Source organism: Canis lupus, chromosome 4 (assembly GCF_003254725.2).
Source record: "Canis lupus dingo isolate Sandy chromosome 4, ASM325472v2, whole genome shotgun sequence".
NCBI classification, from domain to species: Eukaryota; Metazoa; Chordata; class Mammalia; order Carnivora; family Canidae; genus Canis; species Canis lupus.
Genome location: NC_064246.1, coordinates 8,618,147 through 8,640,271, shown reverse-complemented (window position 1 = coordinate 8,640,271; position 22,125 = coordinate 8,618,147). Strand labels below are relative to the sequence as shown.

Below are 22,125 nucleotides of genomic sequence, written 5' to 3'. Positions count from 1 at the left end.
AGTTTGGCTATTGTGGACATTGCTGCTATAAACATCGGGGTGCAGGTGTCCCAGGATTTCATTGCATCTATATCTTTGGGGGGAAATATCAGAAAAGGAGACAGAACATGAAAGACTCCTAACTCTGGGAAATGAACTAGGGGTGGTGGAAGGGGAGGTGGGCGGGGGACTGGGTGATGGGCACTGTGGTGGGCACTTGACGGGATGAGCACTGGGTGTTATTCTATATGTTGGCAAATTGAACACCAATAAAAAATAAATTTATAAAAAAATAAAATAAATTCTTGAGGATGGGGGCAGGCTACTTCACAGATGGCGCTGTGTACTTTCTCTTGCATCCTAGAAGGAAGATCCCAGAGTCTTCATGGCAGAGGCTCACTGAGCTGCCTGGTTCCTAGCCCTCCCCTAGCCAGCTTGTTCAGCTCTCCCATGACATGGTGGTGGGTTCTTGTGGATTCTTCCAATACATACAACTACCACTTCCTCCTATGTTTTCTTCTAGACATAGTTTTAGTTTTTCTGTTTGCATTTATGGCCCTTTGGAAGTTAATGTTTGTATATGGTGTGAGGTAAGGGTCAAGATAACTTTTTCCCCAAATAGATATTCTTCTAGCATCTGTTGAAAAGTCTGTCCTTTCCTCATTAAATTATTTTGGCATATTGATCCAAAAAAAATCAACTATAAGTCTGGGGTTATATTTGGGCTTTCCATATTGTACCATCTTATTACTGTGGATTTATAGTAAGTCTTGAAATCAGACCAAGTCCTCCAACTTTTTTTTTTAAAGATTTTATTTATTTATTCATGAGAGACACACAGAGAGAGAGAGAGAGAGAGAGGGAGGCAGAGATACAGGCAGAGGGAGAAGCAGGCTCCATGCAGGGAGCCCGATGTGAGACTCAATCCCGGGTCTCCAGGATCACACCCCAGGCTGAAGGCAGCACTAAAGCACTGAGCCATCAGGGCTGCCCCAAGTCCTCCAACTTTATTCTTCTCAACATTGTTTTGGTTATTCTAGGTCATTTGAATTTCCATATATATATTAGGACCGGCTTGTCAATTTCTACCAAAAAAGAAAACCAAAAACAAAACCTAAAAATCTGCTAGGATTTCATTTGCATGACACTAAATCTGTACATATAGATCAATCTGGAAATAATTTATATCTTAACAACATTGAATCTCCAAAGAATGAATATAGTGTATTTCTTTATTTAGGTATTTTTAAATTTCAGCAATGTTTTGTAGTTTTTAACATATATATTGTACACATACTTATCATTCCATGTTTTTTTGATAATCTTGTAAATGATAATAGAAATACAATTTTTTTCTAAAGATTTTATTTATTTATTCATGAGAGACACAGAGAGAAAGGCAGAGACATAGGTGGAGGGAGAAGCAGGCTTCCTGTGGGGAGCCTGATGTTGGAACTCGATGCTGGAACCCCAGATCATGCCCTGAGTCAATGGCAGATGCTCAACCACTGAGCCACCTAGGCATCCCTACAATTGGTTTTTGTATATTGACCTTCTTTGCTGTGACATTTCTAAATTTGCATATTTTTTCAAGTAGCTTTTATGTAGATTCCTTAGGCATCCACATATCTATCCTATGTATATGATCATGTCAACCGCAAATAAATAGAATTTTACTTTTGTCAGTTTCATACCATTTACTTCTATCTCTAGGACTACCAACGTAATGTTGAGTGGAAGTGGTAAGGGCATATATCCTTGCTTAGCCCTAATCTTAGTGGAAACGCACTCAGTCTTTTCCCTTAAATATGTTAGCTGTGTGATTTTCATAGATGCCCTTTAACAGGTTGAGGTTCCTTTTTATTTCTAGTATGCTAAGAATTTCTATCATGATTGAATGTTGAATTCTGTCAAATACTTTTTCTGCATCTATTGAAATTATCAAATGGCTTTTCGGCTTTATTTTGTTAACATGGTAAATTACTTTGAATTTAAAATGCTAAAAAAATGTGTGTGTCAGTCAATGTTCTCCAGAGAAATAGAACCAATAAGAGATTAGATATAGATAGAAAGATTTTATATATCTATAGATAGATAGATGATAGATGATAGATAAAAAAGAGGTATATAGATTATTTTACGGAATTGGCTCACGCAATTAGAGGGTTGACAAATGTAAAATCTGAAGGGTAGACTCAGGCAAGATGTGGTATTGCATTCTTGAGCCAGAATTTCTTCTCTGGGAAAACTGTTTTTGCTCTTAAGGCCTTCCAACTGATTAGATGAAGACCACCCATATTATCCTTTACTTAAAAGTCAACTGACGGGGATCCCTGGGTGGCTCAACAGTTTGGCGCCTGCCTTTGGCCCAGGGCGTGATCCTGGGGTCCCGGGATCCAGTTCCGCATCGGACTCCCAGAGGAGCCTGCTTCTCCCTCCTCCTGTGTCTCTGCCTCTCTCTCTCTCTCTGTCTTTCTCTATCATGAATAAATAAATAAATAAAATTTTTTAAAAAGTCAACTGACTGTAGACATTACCCACATCTATAACATACCTTCACAGTGATTATATCACTGAGGAGTATCTATCTATAGCTTAGTCAGGATGACACAAAATTAACTACCACACTTGCCCAAGATTCTTGGCATAAACCCCACTTGACCATAAGGCATTATTATTTTAAGTTACTACTGGATTTTATTTCCTAATATTTTATGAGGCATTTTTGTATTTGTTTTCATGAAGGATATTGATTTGCAGCTTTCTCTCTCTCTCTCTCTTTTGGTAATGTCTTTTTCTGATTTTGGTACCAGGTAATGTTGGTCTCATAATGTAAGTTGACCAGGATTCTTCTTCCTTTTGCAATATTGATATGATAAACTGGTATTATTGGTATTTTAATAGAACTCACCAGTGAAATCATCTAAACCTGGAGATTTTGGTGGTGGGGGGGGAGATTTCAAATTATGACATCAATTTCTTTTAAGGCATATTCAGGGCTTCTATTTCCTGTTGAGTCACTTTTAATAGATTGTGTCTTTCAGTGAAGTGATCCCATTCCATTTAACTTATATGATTTGGCATAAGATTGTTTTAATATAACAATCTTTTATTGTCCTTTTAATATCTGAAGGATCTGTAGTGATAACCATTTTTCATTCCTGATAAGACTAGTTTGTGCTTTATTGTGTGTGTAAATGAGGTGTCTTTCTTTTTTAATTAGCTCACCTAGCACTTTATCAATTTTAATAATTCTTCTCAAAGATCCAGCTATTGAAATATCAACTATTTTACTATTGCTGGACCATTTTCTATTTAATTGGTTTCTCCTCATTATTATTTCTTTCCTTTGCTTAGGTTATTCTTCTAGTTTTATAGTAAAAGCTTAATTAACTTTTTAGATCCTTCCTTTTTAATATAAGCATATTTTAAGCTGTACTTTTCCCTCTAAGTACTGCTTAGTTGCATACCACTAATTTTGACATGCTGTATTTTCTGTTCAAAATGTTTTCTAAGTTATCCTTGTGATTTCTTCTTTGGCCCATGAGTTATTTTAAAATCTAATGTTTAATACGTAAATATGTTAGGATTTTCCAGATATCTTTCAGTTCTGAATCTCTAATTTAATGCATTTCAATCGGAGACCATACTCTGGATAATTTCAATTCTCCTAATTTTACTGAGACTTATATGGTCTAGTACATATTGCATTTTGGTGAATTTTTCACATACATTTGAAAAAAATTGTATTCCATGGTTGTTGGGTAGAGTGGTCTACAAATGTCAATTGTGTCAAATTGATGGTAGTGATGTATTTTTATATCCTGATTTTCCATCTACTTGTTCTATCAATTATTGGAAGTGTTGTAATCTCAAACTATATATGTTTATCTATCTCTCTTTTCAGTTCTTTCAGCTTTGCTTCATGTATTCTGGAGCTCTGTCGTTAGCCGTATAACAAAGACTGCTATGTGTTGATTAGTTGATCCCCTTTTGATTATAAAATGTACTTTTTACCCAACAATATTCATTGTACTAAATCTAATTTGTCTGATAAAAATATATCAATTTTAACTTTCTTTTGATTAGTAACTGCATGGTATATTTTTTTACTGTCCTTTTACTTTTAACCTATGTCTGTGTATTAAAGTGCATTTCTTATAAATACCATCTGGCTGGTATTTTTCATCCAGTCTAACAATTTTTGCTTTTTAATTGGAGTTCTTAGGCTGTTTGCATTCAACATAATTATTAATTTAATTGTTCATAAGTCTACCATCTTGCTATTTGTTTTATATTTGTCTTTGTTTCTATTTGTTCTTTGTTTCTATTTTTCATCTCTTCGTGCTTTCTTTTTTTTTAAATTTTTATTTATTTATGATAGTCACAGAGAGAGAGAGAGAGGGGGGCAGAGACACAGGCAGAGGGAGAAGCAGGCTCCATGCACCGGGAGCCCGACGTGGGATTCGATCCTGGGCCTCCAGGATCGCGCCCTGGGCCAAAGGCAGGCACCAAACTGCTGCGCCACCCAGGGATCCCCTCTTCGTGCTTTCTTATAAATTTTAGCATTCATTTTATTTCCACAATTATCTTATTATCTATACATCTTTCCTTTAATTTTTAGCAGGTTCTAAACAATTTATATGTTTAATTTGTATGTTTATCAGTCTGACTATAAATAGTATTACATCACTTTATGTATAATGTAAGATCTTTACAGTAGTATGCTTCCATTTCTACCTCCCATCCTTTCAATTATTGTTGTACGTTTTACTTCTCTATGTTATAGATGCCACAACACATTGTTATTATTTTTTCTTTAAACAATTATCTTCCTAAACACTTTCAAGTCTGAAAAAAGCAGTTATATTTACCATTTTATGCCTTCTTCATTCCTTTGTGCAGATGCAAGCTTCTGTCTGGTATAATTTTCCTCTTGCTTAAAGAACTTCATTTATTATTTCTTGTAATGCAGACCAGCCAGTGACAAATTTTCTCAGCTTGTGTGTGTATGGGTGTGTATGTTTATTTTGCCTTAAGTTTTAAAGGATTTTTTTTTTGCTGCATATTAAATTCTAGGCTGATAGCTCTAATTTTATTTTCAGCACTTTAAAAATGTTCTGTTTGTTTCAAGCCTGCATATTTGGGGATGAGAAGTCCTTTTTTCCTTCTTCTTCTGGGTGTTTTTAAGAATTTCCTCTTTATTACTGATTTTCAGCTCTTTGTGGCATGTTGTGTGTGTGGCATGTGTGTGTGTGTGTGTGTGTGTGTGTGTGTGTGTGTGAGAATGGGAGCCTTATGCAGGACTTGATCCCAGAACTCTAGGATCATGACCTGAACCAAAGGCAGATGCTCAACCACTGAGCCACCCAAGTGCCCCTGTATCATCCAATTTTATTCCATTCCAATGAAATCTTCATTTCAGAGAGTTTTATTTTGAAGTTCCATTTCTTTCCTTTACATTCTTGAGCATATAGATCATATTTATAATAGTTGTTTTAAAATCCTGTGGGGTATGAGTCACATTTCCCACAAATGAGTCACAGCTCATTTGTATGTCTAGTAATTTTTGATTGGTTGTTGAACATTGTGAATTTCATGTTTAGTGCTGGATTTGGTAACATTCCTCTAAAGAGTGTTGGACACATCCTGATGGCCAGCTAAGTTATTTGTGAATTGGTTTGATCCTTTCATGTCTTGTTTTTGAACTCTGTCAGGGCTGATCTTGAGTACCCTTTAATTCCAAGGCTAATTTAGCCCTGTCTTTAGTGCATGCTTCTTCTAGGATCTCTGATGAGGGCCCCACATTCAACATGACCTGCACTTTGGCTGGAGGGAACCTGTATGATTCCTGGCCTTATGTGAACTCTGGGAATTATTTATCTTATTAATAACTACTATTTCCCTGGTGATTGTTCTTGCCTAGCTTTCACTCCACACATGTACGGGTTGGCTTTAGCCAAAGACGTAAGGGAATCCCTATGCAGACCTCTGGAGATCCTCCTCTCTGGAACTCTTCCCTTTCAATTCTAGCCCCCGGGCCTCCCCAGCTTCATTTGCTTCACATCAGCGAGATTGCCAGGCACCGTTTGGATCTCCCCACTCTGTGCTACAGTCCAGAAGTTGTCTCTCACATACTGAGGGGGAATCGAGGCATATTTCTGAAACTTTTTTCTTTACAGTCTCCCCTGCAAATTCCAGCCATCTTTTCCTCCCCAAACTCTTTCTCTTCAGCATTGTGAGACTTCCTGCGGCATGGTCTAGAAAATGCCTGAAGTTAAAAAGCCAGGACAATCATAAGGCTCACTTCACTTGTTTCCCTCCTTTTGGGATCACTGCCCTGCAATGCCTGCTGTCCAAAATCTATACTGTATTATCCCTCATGTTTTCTACAATTTTCTGGTTGTTTATAACAAGAGTGTTGCGTCTAATCTGGATTACCATATCATGGTTAGAAAAAGAAATCTTATTTACTTTTTGACAATTTTCAGCTATAAAGTTGTTTGTGTGGTCATATGTTTAGTCTGCCTCCTTCACTAGAATGTGAGCCCCAGGAGTGAAGCAGCTGTGTTACTGAATTCCCAGTGCCTAGCACCAGGCTGCAACACAGTAAGAACTATGAAAAAATATAGATATTATTGTAACCCCAGGGCTAGGTGTCAGCATGAATCAGTAGAGGGAGACAAAATGAAGGGGCGGAGGAAGGGAAATGGAGCACATGGCACAATGACAACTGCCAGAGCCCAGGTGGTTGCCAGCCTTGCATTTGGATCCCATTTCCAGTCAGGATTGTCCCTGTGACACATGCTTTCCACTTGGCCCTGTACATTTTCACAATAAAAGACTGGCAATAAATGCTTCAAAATGCTTGTTTTGTGTTAAGGCAGTAGACTATGTTTTCCACACTTTCTGTAACACAGTTAGAAAATTTTAATTTCTAAAGATCCTTACACATTATTACTATGATTTTACTGCCTAACAAATCCTGAGTTGGGTAAACTTCAGATGGCTGTGGTCAAGGAAGCCAACTGATAAAACCACCTTCTCTGCAGAGTGCCCTTCCAATGTAACACAGCCTGTGATCTCTGTCCCCTCAAGCAACAGGGCATCACGTATCACTAAGTCCTACCTTCACTCTCCTCCCAAACTGCTCAGTCACCCCAGCTGCTGTTACAGAAGTGAAGTACCTGGATTGATCCAGGAGGCTTCATAGATGTTGGCAGCTATGCATCTATAGTCACACAAATTGCAACCGAACAGAGACAAGCTACAAATGTTCTAACCAGTGCTGACCAATCATACCAGCTAAACAAATGAATCTCCTGTCTGAACTGAGAGAGAGATCAGACCAGATCTAGATTATGAGAGATATCAAATTCCTTGTAAGTAGGCATCTACTGGCATGCATTCACCATTGGTGCATTCCAGATCTGTTGTATTTCTTTCTGCCACCCTTATTTCCACCTCCTGTCCTCCCATAGCAACCATTCCATTGTTAAATGTCTTGTTTTATATGCATATCTTTTAAATTTATACAAATGGTTTTATTCTGTATTCCATTTAGTTTCCTGCTTTCTCCCACTAATATATCGCTTAGCTCCATCCATGTCGCCATGTGTGCATTTAATTTGTTTTTTTTTAAATATTTTATTTGAGAGAAAGTGTGTATACATAAGCAGAGAGGGAGGGGCAGAGGGAGAGGCAGAGGGAGGAAGCAGCAGACTCCCTGCTGAGTAGGGAGACCCACATGGGGCTGGATCCCAGGACCCAGAGATCATGACTGAGCTGAAGGCAGACACTTAACCCACTGAGCCACCTAGGCACCCCTGCTTTTTTTTTTAAGAGGTGGGGGAAGGGGCAGAGGGAGTGGGGGAGAAAGATTCTTAGCCAGGGTCCACACCCAGCACAAAGTTGGACTTGGGGCTTGATCTCACAACCCTGGGATCATGACCTGAGCCAAAATCAAGTTGGATGCTTAACCGACTGAGCCACCCAGGCACTCCTAATTTCCTTTTAAGGGCCACATCACGTCTTTTCTAGCCATCTTCCCAATGACAGACCTCCAGCTTGTCTCCAGTTCCACAGAAAAGCACTGCAAGAAAAGAGCCCTGTGTATGTTCCCTTAAGTGCCTGTGCGAGAATTTGAGAACTATACCCCAAGGGGGAATTGTGGGGTCACACAGCATACATACACTTGGCAAAATAGTGCCAGATTACCCTTGACACAATGGCTCTGCTGGTTCCCTAACCTAGGGTTTCTCAACCCTGGCACTACTGGCATTTTGACGGAATTATTCTGTTGTGGGGGCTGTCCTGTGCACATAGGATGTTTGGCAGCACCCCCGGCCTCTGCCCTCTAGAGGCCAACAGTAGACTCTCCATTAGTCGTGATGATCAATAAATTATCTCCCTACACTACAAACTGCCCCCAGGGGAGCAAAATCACCCCCATTTGAGAACCACTGCTCTATTTCATTTCTGCCAATACTGCCAACACTGGCATTAGCCATTTTTTTTTCTCATATGTTTGATAGTTTTTAAAGATTTTTCTCTAATGTTAACTGTCTGTTGAGGTCGTTAGCCTCTTGATTTGCAGGAATGCTGTAATTTTTTTTTTTTTCTTTTTTTGCTACAGATCTTCTTGATACTTTATTGGAACTGACCGTGTAGTGATCTTCTCCCATCCTTTCAGCTTGTTAACTCTCTCCATGGTGTGCTTTACTGACAGAAATCTTACATTTTCATGTATCAGATTCATCAATATTTTGCTTTATGGTTTGGACTTTTAAAACTTTTATTCAGGAAGTCCTTCCTTGCTCTGGATCACAAGATATTTCACTCTGTTACCCTTACACTTTTACATTTAATCATTGGTCTCGAATCAAAAGCTCATCTTCTATGTAGCATCGGGTAGGAACCCATGCTTCCGTCTCTCCACAGGTGAATCCCTCTCCCCCCTGCCAGCTTGTGGTCCCGCCCTGATTGTAAATGGAGTTCCCATGTATTCATGGCTTTGTCCCTGAGGCCCTCCCCCTATTTCAATCATCTAATCAACTATCCCATCAATACCCATATTGCCTTTCTATGGCCTTCTAACATCTTTGAGTGACAATTGGTAGAGCAAACCCCCTTACATTTCAGTGAACTATTATTTTTCCATCTACAGTTTAGTGTAAATTTGTCAAATTTTTCCAAATATCCATTGTGATTTTTGTTAACACTGCACTAACTTTATAAGATGATTTTATAAAATTACATTATCCCACCCAGGGTTATTCACATCTTCTATTTTCTTTTTGTAGTTTTCTTTGAAGAAGTTTTTATATACCTGTTGATGTCGATTCCTGGATACTTTTCTTCTTTCTTTGATTGCCGTTAGGAGTTGGCTTCTTTTAATCTGTGACTTTGTATTAAAGTGCATTTCTTGTAGATACCATTTATTTTTCTATCTTTCTATTTAAGTTTCTAGTTGGTGCTGCTGCTCTAGCTGTTTAAGGTGATCTTATATCCAGACCTGCTCACTTGTTTTCCCCCTGACTTCAGGGGGGATTCAGAATCACGATACCCTCCTAAGGTCCCTGTTGGGATTAAGGCACCTGGAAGGCTGATAAGTTCATTAGAAAACTACATATGAGCAAAGGCTCAGACCAAAGAAAATGCTAGAAAAGCACTATGAATATTCCCCTACCCCACAAGAGGGTGTTCTTGAAGCCCCAGATTCAACATCTTCCTTACTGGCTGCAGAATGCACCCAGGTAGATGTTGCCTCTATGTTGATGGCTTCTTCTTGCATAGAAAGTTTACGAATACAAATATATATGTATTTGTACCACATACTGAGCTACCGTAAGCTGTCAGACCTATAAGCTTGGGAGTGATTCTGATTCCTCTCATAATGGATCGATACAATAATCCAGATGCCTGTGGTCTCCGAACCGTCATCACAACCACTGCACACCAACAAGTCAGCAAGTCCAATCACTTGCTCACCCAGGAACCCAGTGCCCGAGGCAGCAAGGCCCCAGTGGGCAGGATGGTAAGTCAGAAGGCTGTCAGCCTGAATCACCATATTCCTGAGAAGTACTAGTTTTAAAAGCTTTTTTAATACGGAAAATTGAATCTAAAAATTCCCTTACAGGGGCACCTGGGTGGCTCAGTGGTTGAGCATTTGCTCAGGGCGTCAAGTCCCTGGGATCAAGTCCCACATCGGGCTCCCTGCATGGAGCCCGCTTCTCCCTCTGCCTGTGTCTCTGCCTCTCTGTGTCTCTCATGAATAAATAAATAAATAAATAAATAAATAAATAAATAAATAAATAAATAATCAATCTTAAAAAAATAAAATAAAAAATAAAAATTCCCTTCCATCTGTAGTCGGTAACTTACCACCTGCACCTGAATGGCTGGAATAGGACTGCTGGCTATACTTAAGCTTGTATTTCTTCCCAAAAAAATCCACTTCAATCAGATTCAAGGTGGGAGCTTTCAGGGAGATCCCATCTGCTCTTCTGAGTTAGTCACTAGATTCGATAAGCTTGTCTCTGGGAAGACATGGGTTCCACGTCACCTGCTGGCTAGACAGGAGCCCTCCAGGATCCAGCCCGCCCTGACTGCTAGGGGCCTGGGCACCTCGGTCACCACATCCTGCCAACCTGCAGGGAGAACGAGTCAGGCCTGTGCACAGTGGGTTTCCAGAAGAGGTTTCACGCTGCTTAAGGAGTACAAATCCTCCTCCTCTGTGCTCGACAGCAATCGTCCTGATCGGCTTCCAGACTTCAGTAGAGGCCCCAAAGAGACACACCTAGCATATTTTAAATGGCTTTATTAAAGGCTATTAATATAAAATACAACCAAGTTACAAGTTGTCAGTAAGAATTTTTCATTTTCTTGAAAAGGTGTATCAAAGAAAGGGAGGAGCAAAGAAAGGGAGGTGGCTCTGACATCCACGTGGGGGCCGTGTGTGGCAAGGGCCGGGTGACAGGCCCCAGCAGTCCCCATGTGGGCAGCACTCCCAAACCCAGAGAGCGGGGTAGGGACCCCCAAGTCAAAGAACTGAAACTGGTTTCTGACTTCCTGGGGGAGACTTTGCACAACAGTCACCCAAAGCAAAACACTAAATCCTTGAGCTGAATTCAAGTGCACAGAATGAGGGTGTGGGGTGGGCACCCAAACCAAATACAGGCTTCAGTCGAAAAGTGTGTATTTTTAAAATAATAAATATAAATTTTTGCTTCTAGAAACGCCACCCTGATACATGGGCAGAGGTGGGGGGGAGGTGGGTGGCACACCTAAGAGCTTAATCTGTCCTTCCGTGGACACACGGAACAAGGTCCCCAGGAGGGCGGGGCAGGACTGTCCCTGCAGACTGCCCGGGGTGAGGAGATGTGCGGGTGGGGGGATGGCCCTCTGGGCCTCCACTTCTCCCTCTCGCAGTCCCTTACTTCTGAAAGCAGGGCAAAGCAACAGACTCTAGGATTCCCTAAGTTTTGACTTTACATTTAATCTCAGGAGGCTGGCCATTACGAAACTTGAAATGCTGTGGTAAGAGATGACTAAGCACCTCGGAGTCGCGACTCCCGGTGGCACTAGGGGGGCAGAGGCTTCCAGCCAACCCCGCGGCCCCTCAGCTCCCAGGAGAACATGAAAGGAATAAACTGGGCTTTATGAGAAGGTTGGCAGGAAATGAGAATCATCTCCCAGGAGGAGACAGATCACCTTGGGCTAACTTCCCGGATGTAGTTCATTCCTCCCTGCTACATCAGCACCAACGAATACAAACTCACACCCGTACATCCCTCTCGCTCTTTTAAGGAACTGTGTTTGCGAGCCTGGGTTCTGAAGGAGCGCGGGCCGGGAGCCAGGCGGTCGGGGCTGACCTGGGGGCGAGCACTAGCTGCTGGGCCAGCTAGCCTAGGCCCCTCTTTCCCTCTCCACCAGGCTAGAAACCCTTTTTTCCTGGCACGTTTCAACTATCTTTAAATGGTAGAATAAGGACCTATATTTGCCATAATACAGCCAGTCACCAAAGCAGGAAGGTCAAACCCACAACCTTAAGAGACCAAATGAGGCTTAGGGATATAATGCGATTGGCAGAAACCAACCCAAAAGTTGGCCAGGGCACAGCTTTGGCAGAACCGTTCCCGGAAAAAAAGTTGTCACGTGCTTTACCTCAGAGCCAGATAAGATAGTCTTGAAATCACGTAAGAAGGTTGTATAAAACAGGAATGCATTTTTAAAAAGACACACTTTGATACTGAAACTGGGTGCTCACTGGCAGGACTCGTAGGGGTGGATTAAGGCTTCGGGTGAGGAGAACACAGTGAGAGACAATGTGTAGATCACACTCGGGCACGTCTGGCAGGCTCACGCAGCTCAGAGCCACTGGTCAGGGCACAGGCTTCCCGGGGTGAGGCCCACGCTCCTCCTCGCCCTGCCCCTCGCCCTGCTTCCCCGGCGGCCTCGGAGCTGCCTCCACCAAGCAGCAGTGGGTAGCAAAGTCTCACTCTAAGAGATGCCTTTGGAACAACTGCCAAGGTCTCCAAGGTACACTGCAGGGCGATACAGAAACTTGACTCTTCCACTTCTGCTGATGGCCAGGGATGCAGAGGGAGATCCATCAGGAGAGTCTGATCAGTCCTCAGGATGAAGGATGTCCATTGTCCCTTCCAGACTCATGCTGGAAGGTTCTAACCCAACTAATCAGGAGAGTCCTGTCTTCTGATACCTGCCATCTGCCCTTACTCCTGCAGATGCTCAGGACAGGGAACATCCATCCACCAGGCCACTAGGTAGCAAAGAACTTCCAAAAAGAAACAAGTACACACCCAAGAAAAGTGGTAGCCCTACAACCTCTAAACCTAGATACAAAATAATGAGAAGTTAATATAAAACTTTTAAACATGCAACTCTTCTTAAACAATGATGAATAATTTGAATATGTTATCAGGGCAGCTTAGGACCATTTCTGCTATGTGCCAACAGTCTGTTTCCTGGAAATGTTGAGGGTGGAGGGTGGCACACAAGGCAAGAAGGGTGGCTTCAGGAAGCCCTGGACAGCTGGGAACGCTGGGTAGGAACTAGGGGCACTGGGGGGTAGGGGGAGGTGGTGGTGTCATCTTTCCATGGTTACAGCCAGCCAGAGTGCTGGAGCCACTACTGCTGAGGACATCACCAACAACCCCCCAACAGAGTTCACCTGATCAATATAAAGGGGAGAGGCTAAAGGAGAAAGAGACGGAAATCACTTTTACAACTTTTGTGACACAATGAGAAAACTCTTGCTCTGAGCGGGGTGAAATTTGGTAGAACTGGGAACAGAAGCTTTATGTAGAAGATCTACAGTCTTTAAAAATTCCAAATGCAAAACTTCTGTTATCAAATCATTGAAAATAGCATATATATCTGGCCTTACCAAAAAGAGAAAAAACTGGAAATCTGGACAAGGCAATATATACCAGTTTCCAAATGATTAAGAAAAGTGTACAGAACCAGGAAAATACACAGGGAAATACTGCCTGTTTTATCCTCCTCCACCACACCACTTTGGAAAACACTTAGGGGTTCTTGGTTTTATCATTATTATTTGGTCTAATACATTTTACCAGTTGTCCAGAAAATCAAATCCTGTCTTCAAGACGACATTACTTGAGGTGACCTGTAGAAGGGACATAAACACCAAAGTAAGACACGGCTTGGTTTTTTTTTTAGGGTTTTTTTTTTTTTTTTTTAGTTATACATAATCTAAAAACAGCATCTCATTTAAATTGACCCAAATGAAATAGCTTGCTTCCATGTCAGAGGCTCCCCGACCTCATTTTGCCTCAGTGCTTGGAACTAGAAAATGAAATAAATTTCAATGTGAGCCACACTCTGCCAGGATCCAGCACTTTCTTCCGTCTGTCCCCGGGCAAGTCAAGCAACTTATAGAGAAAAGGAAAAAAATGTATCTTTTCTATTTGTGCATGGACAGGCATGTTGAAATGCAGTCACTGTGGAATCAGAGAACAAACCATGGTCTTTCGGATGCTCTTTAACACAAGCATGCATATCCACTCGGCGGGGTGCAGCCTTCATGGGCAAGGACGCATTGTTGCTCTGCCCTCCATGGAGCTGGCATATGGCAAAATGCTTCCATGGAGACAATGGCACCAATGAATTAATAAGCTGGTTCCCTTGAAGCTTGTCTCAGGCCGGTCTGGCTGCATCTGACACTGATACAAAGTGCGCCAAAATGTGAAAACCCAAAAGAACTCAGGCAAATTGTCCTCTCTCTGCTTTCCTACCTGTTTCTTCAATGAGGTTAGTATCTCTCTCTGCTCTGCACCCAGAAATCTGTTCTTTCAGAGGATTCCATGTGTTGTCTTTGCCCACACCCCCTACACACCCTTTTCTGCGTCGCTTTACCATTAGGACTCTCACATATTTTACATAAAAGCTTCCTTCAGAGGAAGACCCAGGTGCCAAGTACCAGAGAAAGATCACTAGGGAGGCACGGAGGAGAGTCTGGCATATCTGGAAGAAGGAGCAGCTGGGTGCGAAGGTCAGAGACACAGGAGAGGGCAAAGCCACCGGGCAGGGTACCATAGCAGGCAGGACAGGGAGGTGCCGAAAACGCTGGCTTAAGATGGTGAGGACACCGAGGAGGACAGGCCGGAAAGCTGAGGTACCGCTGATGGAGGGGAGACGGAGCTCCTGTCACAGGGCTCCCCTTCTTCAGGAGGGCAACTCACGAGGTCATCTGCTGAGAGAGGAGTGGAAGCACCTGGAACCCCATTCCAGGAGACACCCAGACGAGGACCACAGCTCAACACCACAAAACTCAACTGTTAAAACCAGACAAGGGATCGGAACAGACACTTCTCCAGAAAAGATATACAACTGGCTGATAAGCAACATGAAAAGACAGCCAACATCACTAACCCCTGGAGACATGCCAACTGAGACCACGATGGCCTATTGGTACCATCTCCCCACCATCAGGACAGCTGTGACGAAAGAAGAAAGAAAACAAGTGTTGGCAGGGATGTGGAGAAACTGGCCCTCTCCCGCGCTGCTGAGGGAATGTAAAATGGCGCCGCCACTGTGGAAACAATATGGTGGTTCCTCAAAAAGTTCCACACAGAATCACCACGTGATCCATCCGTTCCTCTCCCAGCTCTATATCCCAAAGAACGGAAAACAGGGTCTCGAACAGATGTTTGTACAGCTGTGTTCATGGCAGCCTTGTTCACGGTAGCCAAGAGGCAGAAGCCACCCAGTGGCCATCCACAGATGATGGATACACGAAATGTGGTAAATCCATACAGTGGAATATTATTCAGCCTCAAAGAGGAAAGAAATTCTGTCACAGGCTACAATGTGGATGGACCTTGAGGACATCACACTGAGTGAGATAAGCCAGACACAGAATGATGGAAACTGTATGATTCCACTTAGAGGAGGTACCAAGAGTATCAAATTCACAGAAATATCAAGTAGAACAGTGGCTGCCAGGGGCTGGGGGGAGGAGGGAACAGGGAGTTGTTTAATGGGGACAGAGTTCCATTCTTCAAGATGAAGGACTTCTGTGGCTGGCTGGTGGTGGTACGTAACGCTGTGAACGTATCTGATACCACAGGGCTGTATACTCAATACAGCTTATTTTATGTTATGTGTATTTAACCACAGCAAACATTTTCAAAAATATGTGTTAGAAGAAGGGGAAAAAAAGGACAGCCATAGAGTTCAGATGCTCGAAACGTGGAGAAAACCAACAAGGCACACACGGGGGGGGGGGGGGGGGGGGGTGTCCCTCAAGTGCGACCGCCTGCCTTGTCAATAGGTAACTTCCCCAGGCTCCAAAATCCTACAAACTCCTCTCTTCCTCCCTCTGGCCACCCTCATTTGTGAGCAGGTGGCTCCTTCCCATCCCCACTTCCCTCCCTGCCTCAGGACTCCGCACACACTCCCACGCATGCAGAAAGTGTCTGAAAGTTAGGAAGCATCAGTGCTCCAGGAAGCGCTGTCATCTCCAAGATGGATGGGACACAGACCTTGTTTGTGTTCTCACTCAGGTGCAAAAGCAATCCACGATGTTCTCCAGTAACAGTTCAGACATGCCTATAACCAAACCACTGCTTTGTTCAGCACAAAGCAATATCTCAAAACCAAGGCCTCCCTCTGAAATATCATGACTTTGGGCCATGATCAGATAGTGGTTAGTATTCTGCGTCGTGAAATACAATGACTTTGGGTTGCGTTTGTATTTTTTGTTTGTTTTGTGCAATCCTCCAACACTGAAGCCGTTTAAAGTCATAACCAAACACACTGTGCTCTTCACTGTCTCAATCTCTTAAGCAATGCAGACCAACTGGTAAAGACAATGGTCAAGGCTCTCACAAAGAAACTGGCAAGCACTCAGAAGCCATTCACCCCACTCTTCTGGTCTGTCCCTTTCTTCATGACACATTCCTCTCACCCGCAAACTTCTCAGATGCTTCTTTTGCTTCCCCCCAAAAAGAATTCCTTTCTTAGGATTCCTCCCGGGACATACAACACTGTCCTATTTGGCAATGAGTAGCTGCCAATCACTCCTTGAAGCAAGAGTCTCCTGTGGTCCCTGAGAACAAGCGCGACCACGCTTGGTGGAAGCTCAGGGGTCCTGCCTGCTTCCTCCATGCCCCCTTTGGGGCATCTGCTGGTCCCTTCCTCCCCAACACCCCCACCCGACTTTACAGACATCTCAGCTGGTTGGTATCCAAATCCCTCCCATGCTGACCGCCTTCTCCCTGGGAGCTCCTGTGCTCACTGCCCCGCTGCAGGCCCTCCCTGCCCTGCCCTCACACACCCAGGGAAGGGCAGCGGGCATCTGCAACATCTACGTGTAACAGACAAACAAGTCATGGCACCAAGACAGACCCAAGAAACACATCTCCCTGCATGTTTATCAGTCGCTGAGTTAATAACCCAGCTCTCCTGATCCCCCAAATCATCCCAAGGAATGAGCAGGAGAAAGAAGGGGAAGGGGAAGAAGAAAGCACGGGCATTGGTGGCCCACCCATCCTGTGGGAGGCCCCCCTGGGTCACTCCTGGAGGGAGGGGCCACCCACCTGTGTAGGCATGGGTTCCGAGAACAGCGCGTCCTCTACATCCTCCAGGTCCTCCCGGCGGTCCTCAGGAGAGGGCAGCTTCCCCCCAGGTTCGGACAGGGTGGCTTCTTTCACGGTGCTGGTGCAGGCCGGGACAGGCTGGGCCCTCTCGGGCTCGATGCTGGTGCAAGGAAGGACACGCTGCTCCTGGCGAAGGTTGCTGGGCCTTTCCCCCTTGGCCTCCCTGTCCTTCAGGGCGGGATCCTGCCGGTAACAGGCAGGCAGGACCTTTTCACCTTTCTCCATGGACTTGATCTGGCTGGGGGTCAGCGACTGGAACTCAGCCTCGGGCCCCTCTCCCCGGGACCGCTCTGCATTAATCTTCCAGAAGGAAGCTTCCTCCTCCTTCCGGGCAGGACCCAGGGCATCCAGGCTGGAGGACTTGCTGCCCTGAGAGGGCCGGAGGGCCTGGGAGCCCTGGCAGGCTTTTGACAGCTGTCTCGGCTCGCTGGCCATGCCACTGCCCGGCTCTTGGATGGAAAGGGAACAGACACTGAACTCCATCTGACTCTAGAGCCGGGACAGAGAGGAGGAAAGAGTAAGCCTTACAATCCACCACGATGGGTGTGCCCCCCACACCTCGCCCACCCGACCACCTGAACCCAGCTGCTGAAAGTTTCTGTCCTGAGGGCTTATCTCCAGGGCTGCCGTGTGCACACCTACCACAGCAGAAACCCTGACACCCCGGCCCTGCCCCACTGCATGCCACCAGCAGCGTGGAGATTCCCACTCACTGAGAACTCGGGCTTCTCTGCCTGGTGAACAGAGCACCCACTTGTCCCAAGAGGGATTCCAGCACCTTCTAGAGGAGGGGCTGTCTGGCAGTGACCACCCACCCCGGGAAGGTGATGAAGAAGGTGTGAGGCTCAGCACAACACCTCACAGCAGTGAGGGTCAGCACCCAGCCCCAGCACCCAGGCCCATCGCTCCCCACCCATGGGGGCAGGTGGTGGACAAGACAGCAACAGAGCCAGACCCTGCTTTCCTGTACTAAAGCAAGAAAGTCAAGGGTGGGCTTAAGGGCGGCCATGGGGACCCGACCCTTGCCCCCTTGCCTGACACTGTCTTCACAGCTGCTGGAGACCGCATGTTCAAATTCTTAAGTGGAAGCCCTAACTCCCGAAGTGATGTATGAGGAGGTGGGGCCTTTGTGAGGTGAGCATGTCATGAGAGTGGGGCCCCCATGATGGGATCAGTGTCCTTCTAAAAAGAGACTCCAGAGCAATGAGCTCTCCCGCCATCCAGGTACACAGGAGGCTGCTGTCTGCAAGCAGGGAAGCGAGTTCTCACCAGAACCCCGTCACACGGGCACTAGGACCTTCCAGCCTCCAGAACTGCGAGAAATGAGGTCTGCTGTTTAAACCCCCTCCCTCCTCCCTGTGGTATTTGTTATGGCAGCACAAGCTGAGCAATACAGTGTGTCCCACAGACAGGGCCTCGGTGGAGATGCTCTCACTCATCAGTACTCTGCATCTCTGACCTTGTTCCCAGTCCCATAAGCCAGGATGCTGTCACCCACTGGAGACCACAAACCCCCAAGGCCAGCGCAGGGTCCACGCTGTGCCTGAGTGTCCCAGAAATGCTCTCCTCGATTCAAGGCTGCTGAGCACAGCAACCTCTCACAAGGCCAGTGCTGTGCTGTGCGGGAGGACACATCATGAGACGGAAGGACACCGAGGCCCTGGCTCACGCAGAACACACTGGAGGGTGTAGTCTCCCAGGCTCTGCACAGTAAGCAATGTGTGGCCTCAACAACCATTCCTATGATCCATCTTGAATGTTCCTGTCTTCCTCCCTACTTCTCCCTCAGATCCCCTTCAGCTTTTTAAAATAAACATAATAAAACTACAATACAGAGAGTTTAGGAATTAGAAAAGAAGAAGTCATTCATAAGCTTTCCTTCTCCCATAACTGCTAACTTTCGTATTTTACATCACTGTTTTCATACACACATTTTAGGAGGTTGTGATTCTGTTATGCATGTAATTTGAGGTATTGTTGGGGCACCTGGGTGGCACAGTCAGGTGAGCACCCAACCCTTGATTTCAGCTCAGGTCATGATCTGAGGGTCATGAGACCCAGCCCTACATCGGGCTCCACACTGGGCATGAAGCCTGCTTGAGATGCTTTCTCTCTCTCTTCCTCTGCCCCACCCATCCCCTTTCTCTTTCTCTCTAAAAAACAAAATAAAGGGCAGTCCGGGTGGCTCAGTGGTTTAGCACCACCTTCAGCCCAGGGCGTGATCCTGGAAACCTGGGATTGAGTTCCATTTCCCTGCATGGAGCCTGCTTCTCCCTCTGCCTGTGTCTCTGCCTCTCTCTCTCCGTGTCTCTCATGAATAAATAAATAAAACCTTTCAAAATAAATAAATAAATAAATAAATAAATAAATAAATAAATAAATAACTTGGGATATTGTTTTTTATACTTAATCGTAAGCACCATCCATGGTGTTACATGGTCTTTAGAACCATAATCTGTCCCAGGCACAAGGAATTTCATCATGGAGCTGCCCTACCAGGTCCTTAGCTATTGTCTTTCTAATGGACAACTGGCTACTTCTACTCTGCACTGTTCTAATTAAGGCTGCCACAACCATCATCATGCATACAGCTCTTCCTCGTGTGGCACTAGTTTCTTCAGATACCTTCCCAGAAGTAAATATCAAAATGCAAAAGGTTTAAACCTTTCCTCCTTTCCTCTTTTATGGTTCTAGATGCACACTTGCTTATCTGTTTTCCAGAGCTGCCCCAGGTTCTAATGCCAGCAGTGATATATCAGAGTATATTCTCAGTTACTGATTCCGTGAGGGAACAGCATAATTTAAAAACTAAGTTGGGGCACCTGGGTGGCTAGTGGTTGAGCATCTGCCTTTGGCTCAGGTCATGATCCCAGGGTCCTAGGATCAAGTCCCACATCGGGCTCCCTGCAGGGAGCCTGCTTCTCCCTCTGCCTTTGTCTCTGCCTCTCTCTGTGCATCTCTCATGAATAAATAAATAAAATCTTTTAAAAAATAAATAAAAACTGTGCTAACTTAATACACAAAACATGGTTCTTTATGACTTTAACATATATCCCTTCACTTGGTTTTATAAAGAGCACTTGCCCAGACTCACCCCAATGGGCACAGACATGTTTGTTAAGGAAGGATGAAAACATTGCTTTTCCCGTGCAAACTGTAGGCTCTGAACCCAGACAGCAGCACATGCACTCAGTCTGACTTCTCCTAAAGACCTCTCCCTGATGGCCAGAGGTCTCTCATCAAGGCTCAAGAGACAAAAGGTGATGAGACTAGGAGAAACTAAGTTCAAATCTCGAGCACAGGCTGCCCCGAAGCTCACTGTTGTAAGAGAACCCTAAGGAGAAGACATCAGAGCTCTGAATCTGCCAACCGTGGGATCCTGAGTCCATCTAACGCATCACGCACTTTTCCTTGTCATTGGGCTGCGTTTTTAAAAAAATTTTTCACCCTACAAATGAGCAAATGGAGATTTGGAGCAATTGAGCAAACTGTCCTAGGTCACTAATCCATTAGGTGTAGCTGGATCTCCACCTGGATCCAGCGATTCCAGGCCTAAAGCTGTGCTGGGCATCATGCCATGTATAAAAGCCAGTGGCCACCGGGGACCACATTCACATAAATACCAGAAAGCCTTGTCCATAGCAGGATTTTTGTAAGCACATTAATGATCTAATTTGATTTTTAAAGGACTGTTTCTGAATGAACCACTCTCAGTACTCTGTATATTTCCAAATTCCACAACAGAATACAGGGAGGCTGTGGGCATAGAGATGACGATTTCTTTAAATAAGCAAGTTGCTAAAGATACCTCGGAAGTGGAGACCAAGGCTTAGAACAGAGTTGAGTTTGATCTGGAAATTGCAATGTAAGGAAGGCACTTAAAACTGAGCACTTCATCAAGTCCCAGGCTTTTTTAGGATCAGCAATTTCTCCAGTGGGATCTCTGCTCAGAAGCCTCTGGAAGGCTAGGCTGAGCACTTGCCTATGTGGAGGGCAGCCATGGACTGAGCCAGGGATGCTGCGCAGAGGAGGGGGTCACAGTGGTTCCCAGACTGTAGGGCACCCAAGCAGCACTGGCTGGAAACAACCTTGAACAGAGTAAAACAACGGAGGCTGTACCCATGGCTCCTCGGGTTATTGCAGGCCATGTGGCATTCCTCAGGGGACAGTGTCATCTGTTTACAAGAGACAGCTATGCTGACATTAGAGGCTACTTGGTTTGGGGGCTTTGGGGGTAAAAATGGGGAAAACAACATACAGAAGAAAATTTTTTTAGCATATCTGCTTCAAAGCCTTTTTCCCTGGGTGTGTGCTGTTTGTAATTTTGCAAAGAAAATAGAACTACGCTCTCCTTAAAAAACAGTCCTCCCTGATCAACAGCGCTGGTGCTGGGTCTTAACCCGGAGGAAACATGTTCATTACGTGTATTTTAAACACACACCTGTTGGGGACGAGCAGGGTGGGAAAGATCAAAGGAGCAGGTCTCCTCCCCGCCTCATCTAGATCCATCTCACTGAGCTCCAAAACTCCGGGAACTCTAGCACAACTGGAGTGGAGCAGGGTCTGGGGGAAAACAAGGCTGGTCCTCCCAGGACTGGGGGCCCCCTTCCGGGATCACTCATCCTACCCTGGGGGTGATCTGCAAAGGTGGCTACTCACGCAGCTCCAAGGCAGTGAAAAGTGCCTCGGGCTCATCTTCGAAGACATGCAGTTGCACAGGTCATAAGCAAGTGGCACCCATCGTCTCAGCTCCACGTGCCATTTCAGAGGAGGTGTGACTGCCTTTCTCTCCTGTGCTTTCACCCTACTGGCTTCCCCATGGCCGGCCACCCCCCACTCTCCCAGACCAGGGCTCCCAGGGCCGCTCTGCCCGTGCTTCCCCCGCTGACAGCCGTCCAACCACAATGCTTACGGGCACTGCCCACCTGGCCCACCAGGACCAAACCAGTCACCTGCCCTCAAACCTGCTCTGCCTCAGGGAAGGCAAAGCCACCCACCAGCT

The 22,125-nt window shown here is 44.9% G+C and overlaps 1 protein-coding gene across 1 annotated transcript in view; it reads right to left on the bottom strand.

Moving 5' to 3' along the window:
* Positions 1 to 10,781: 10,781 nt before the first annotated feature.
* C4H1orf198 (chromosome 4 C1orf198 homolog) overlaps positions 10,782 to 22,125 on the bottom strand; it is a 33,661-nt gene continuing 22,317 nt past the window's right edge. Inside the window, exons 3-4 of the mRNA XM_025448433.3 lie at positions 17,064 to 17,612; positions 10,782 to 13,630 (exon numbers count right to left, since the gene is read on the bottom strand). Coding sequence (XP_025304218.1) covers positions 13,574 to 13,630; positions 17,064 to 17,612 — 606 coding nt within the window. The 3' untranslated portion in view covers positions 10,782 to 13,573. The remainder of the gene's footprint in view (positions 13,631 to 17,063; positions 17,613 to 22,125) is intronic.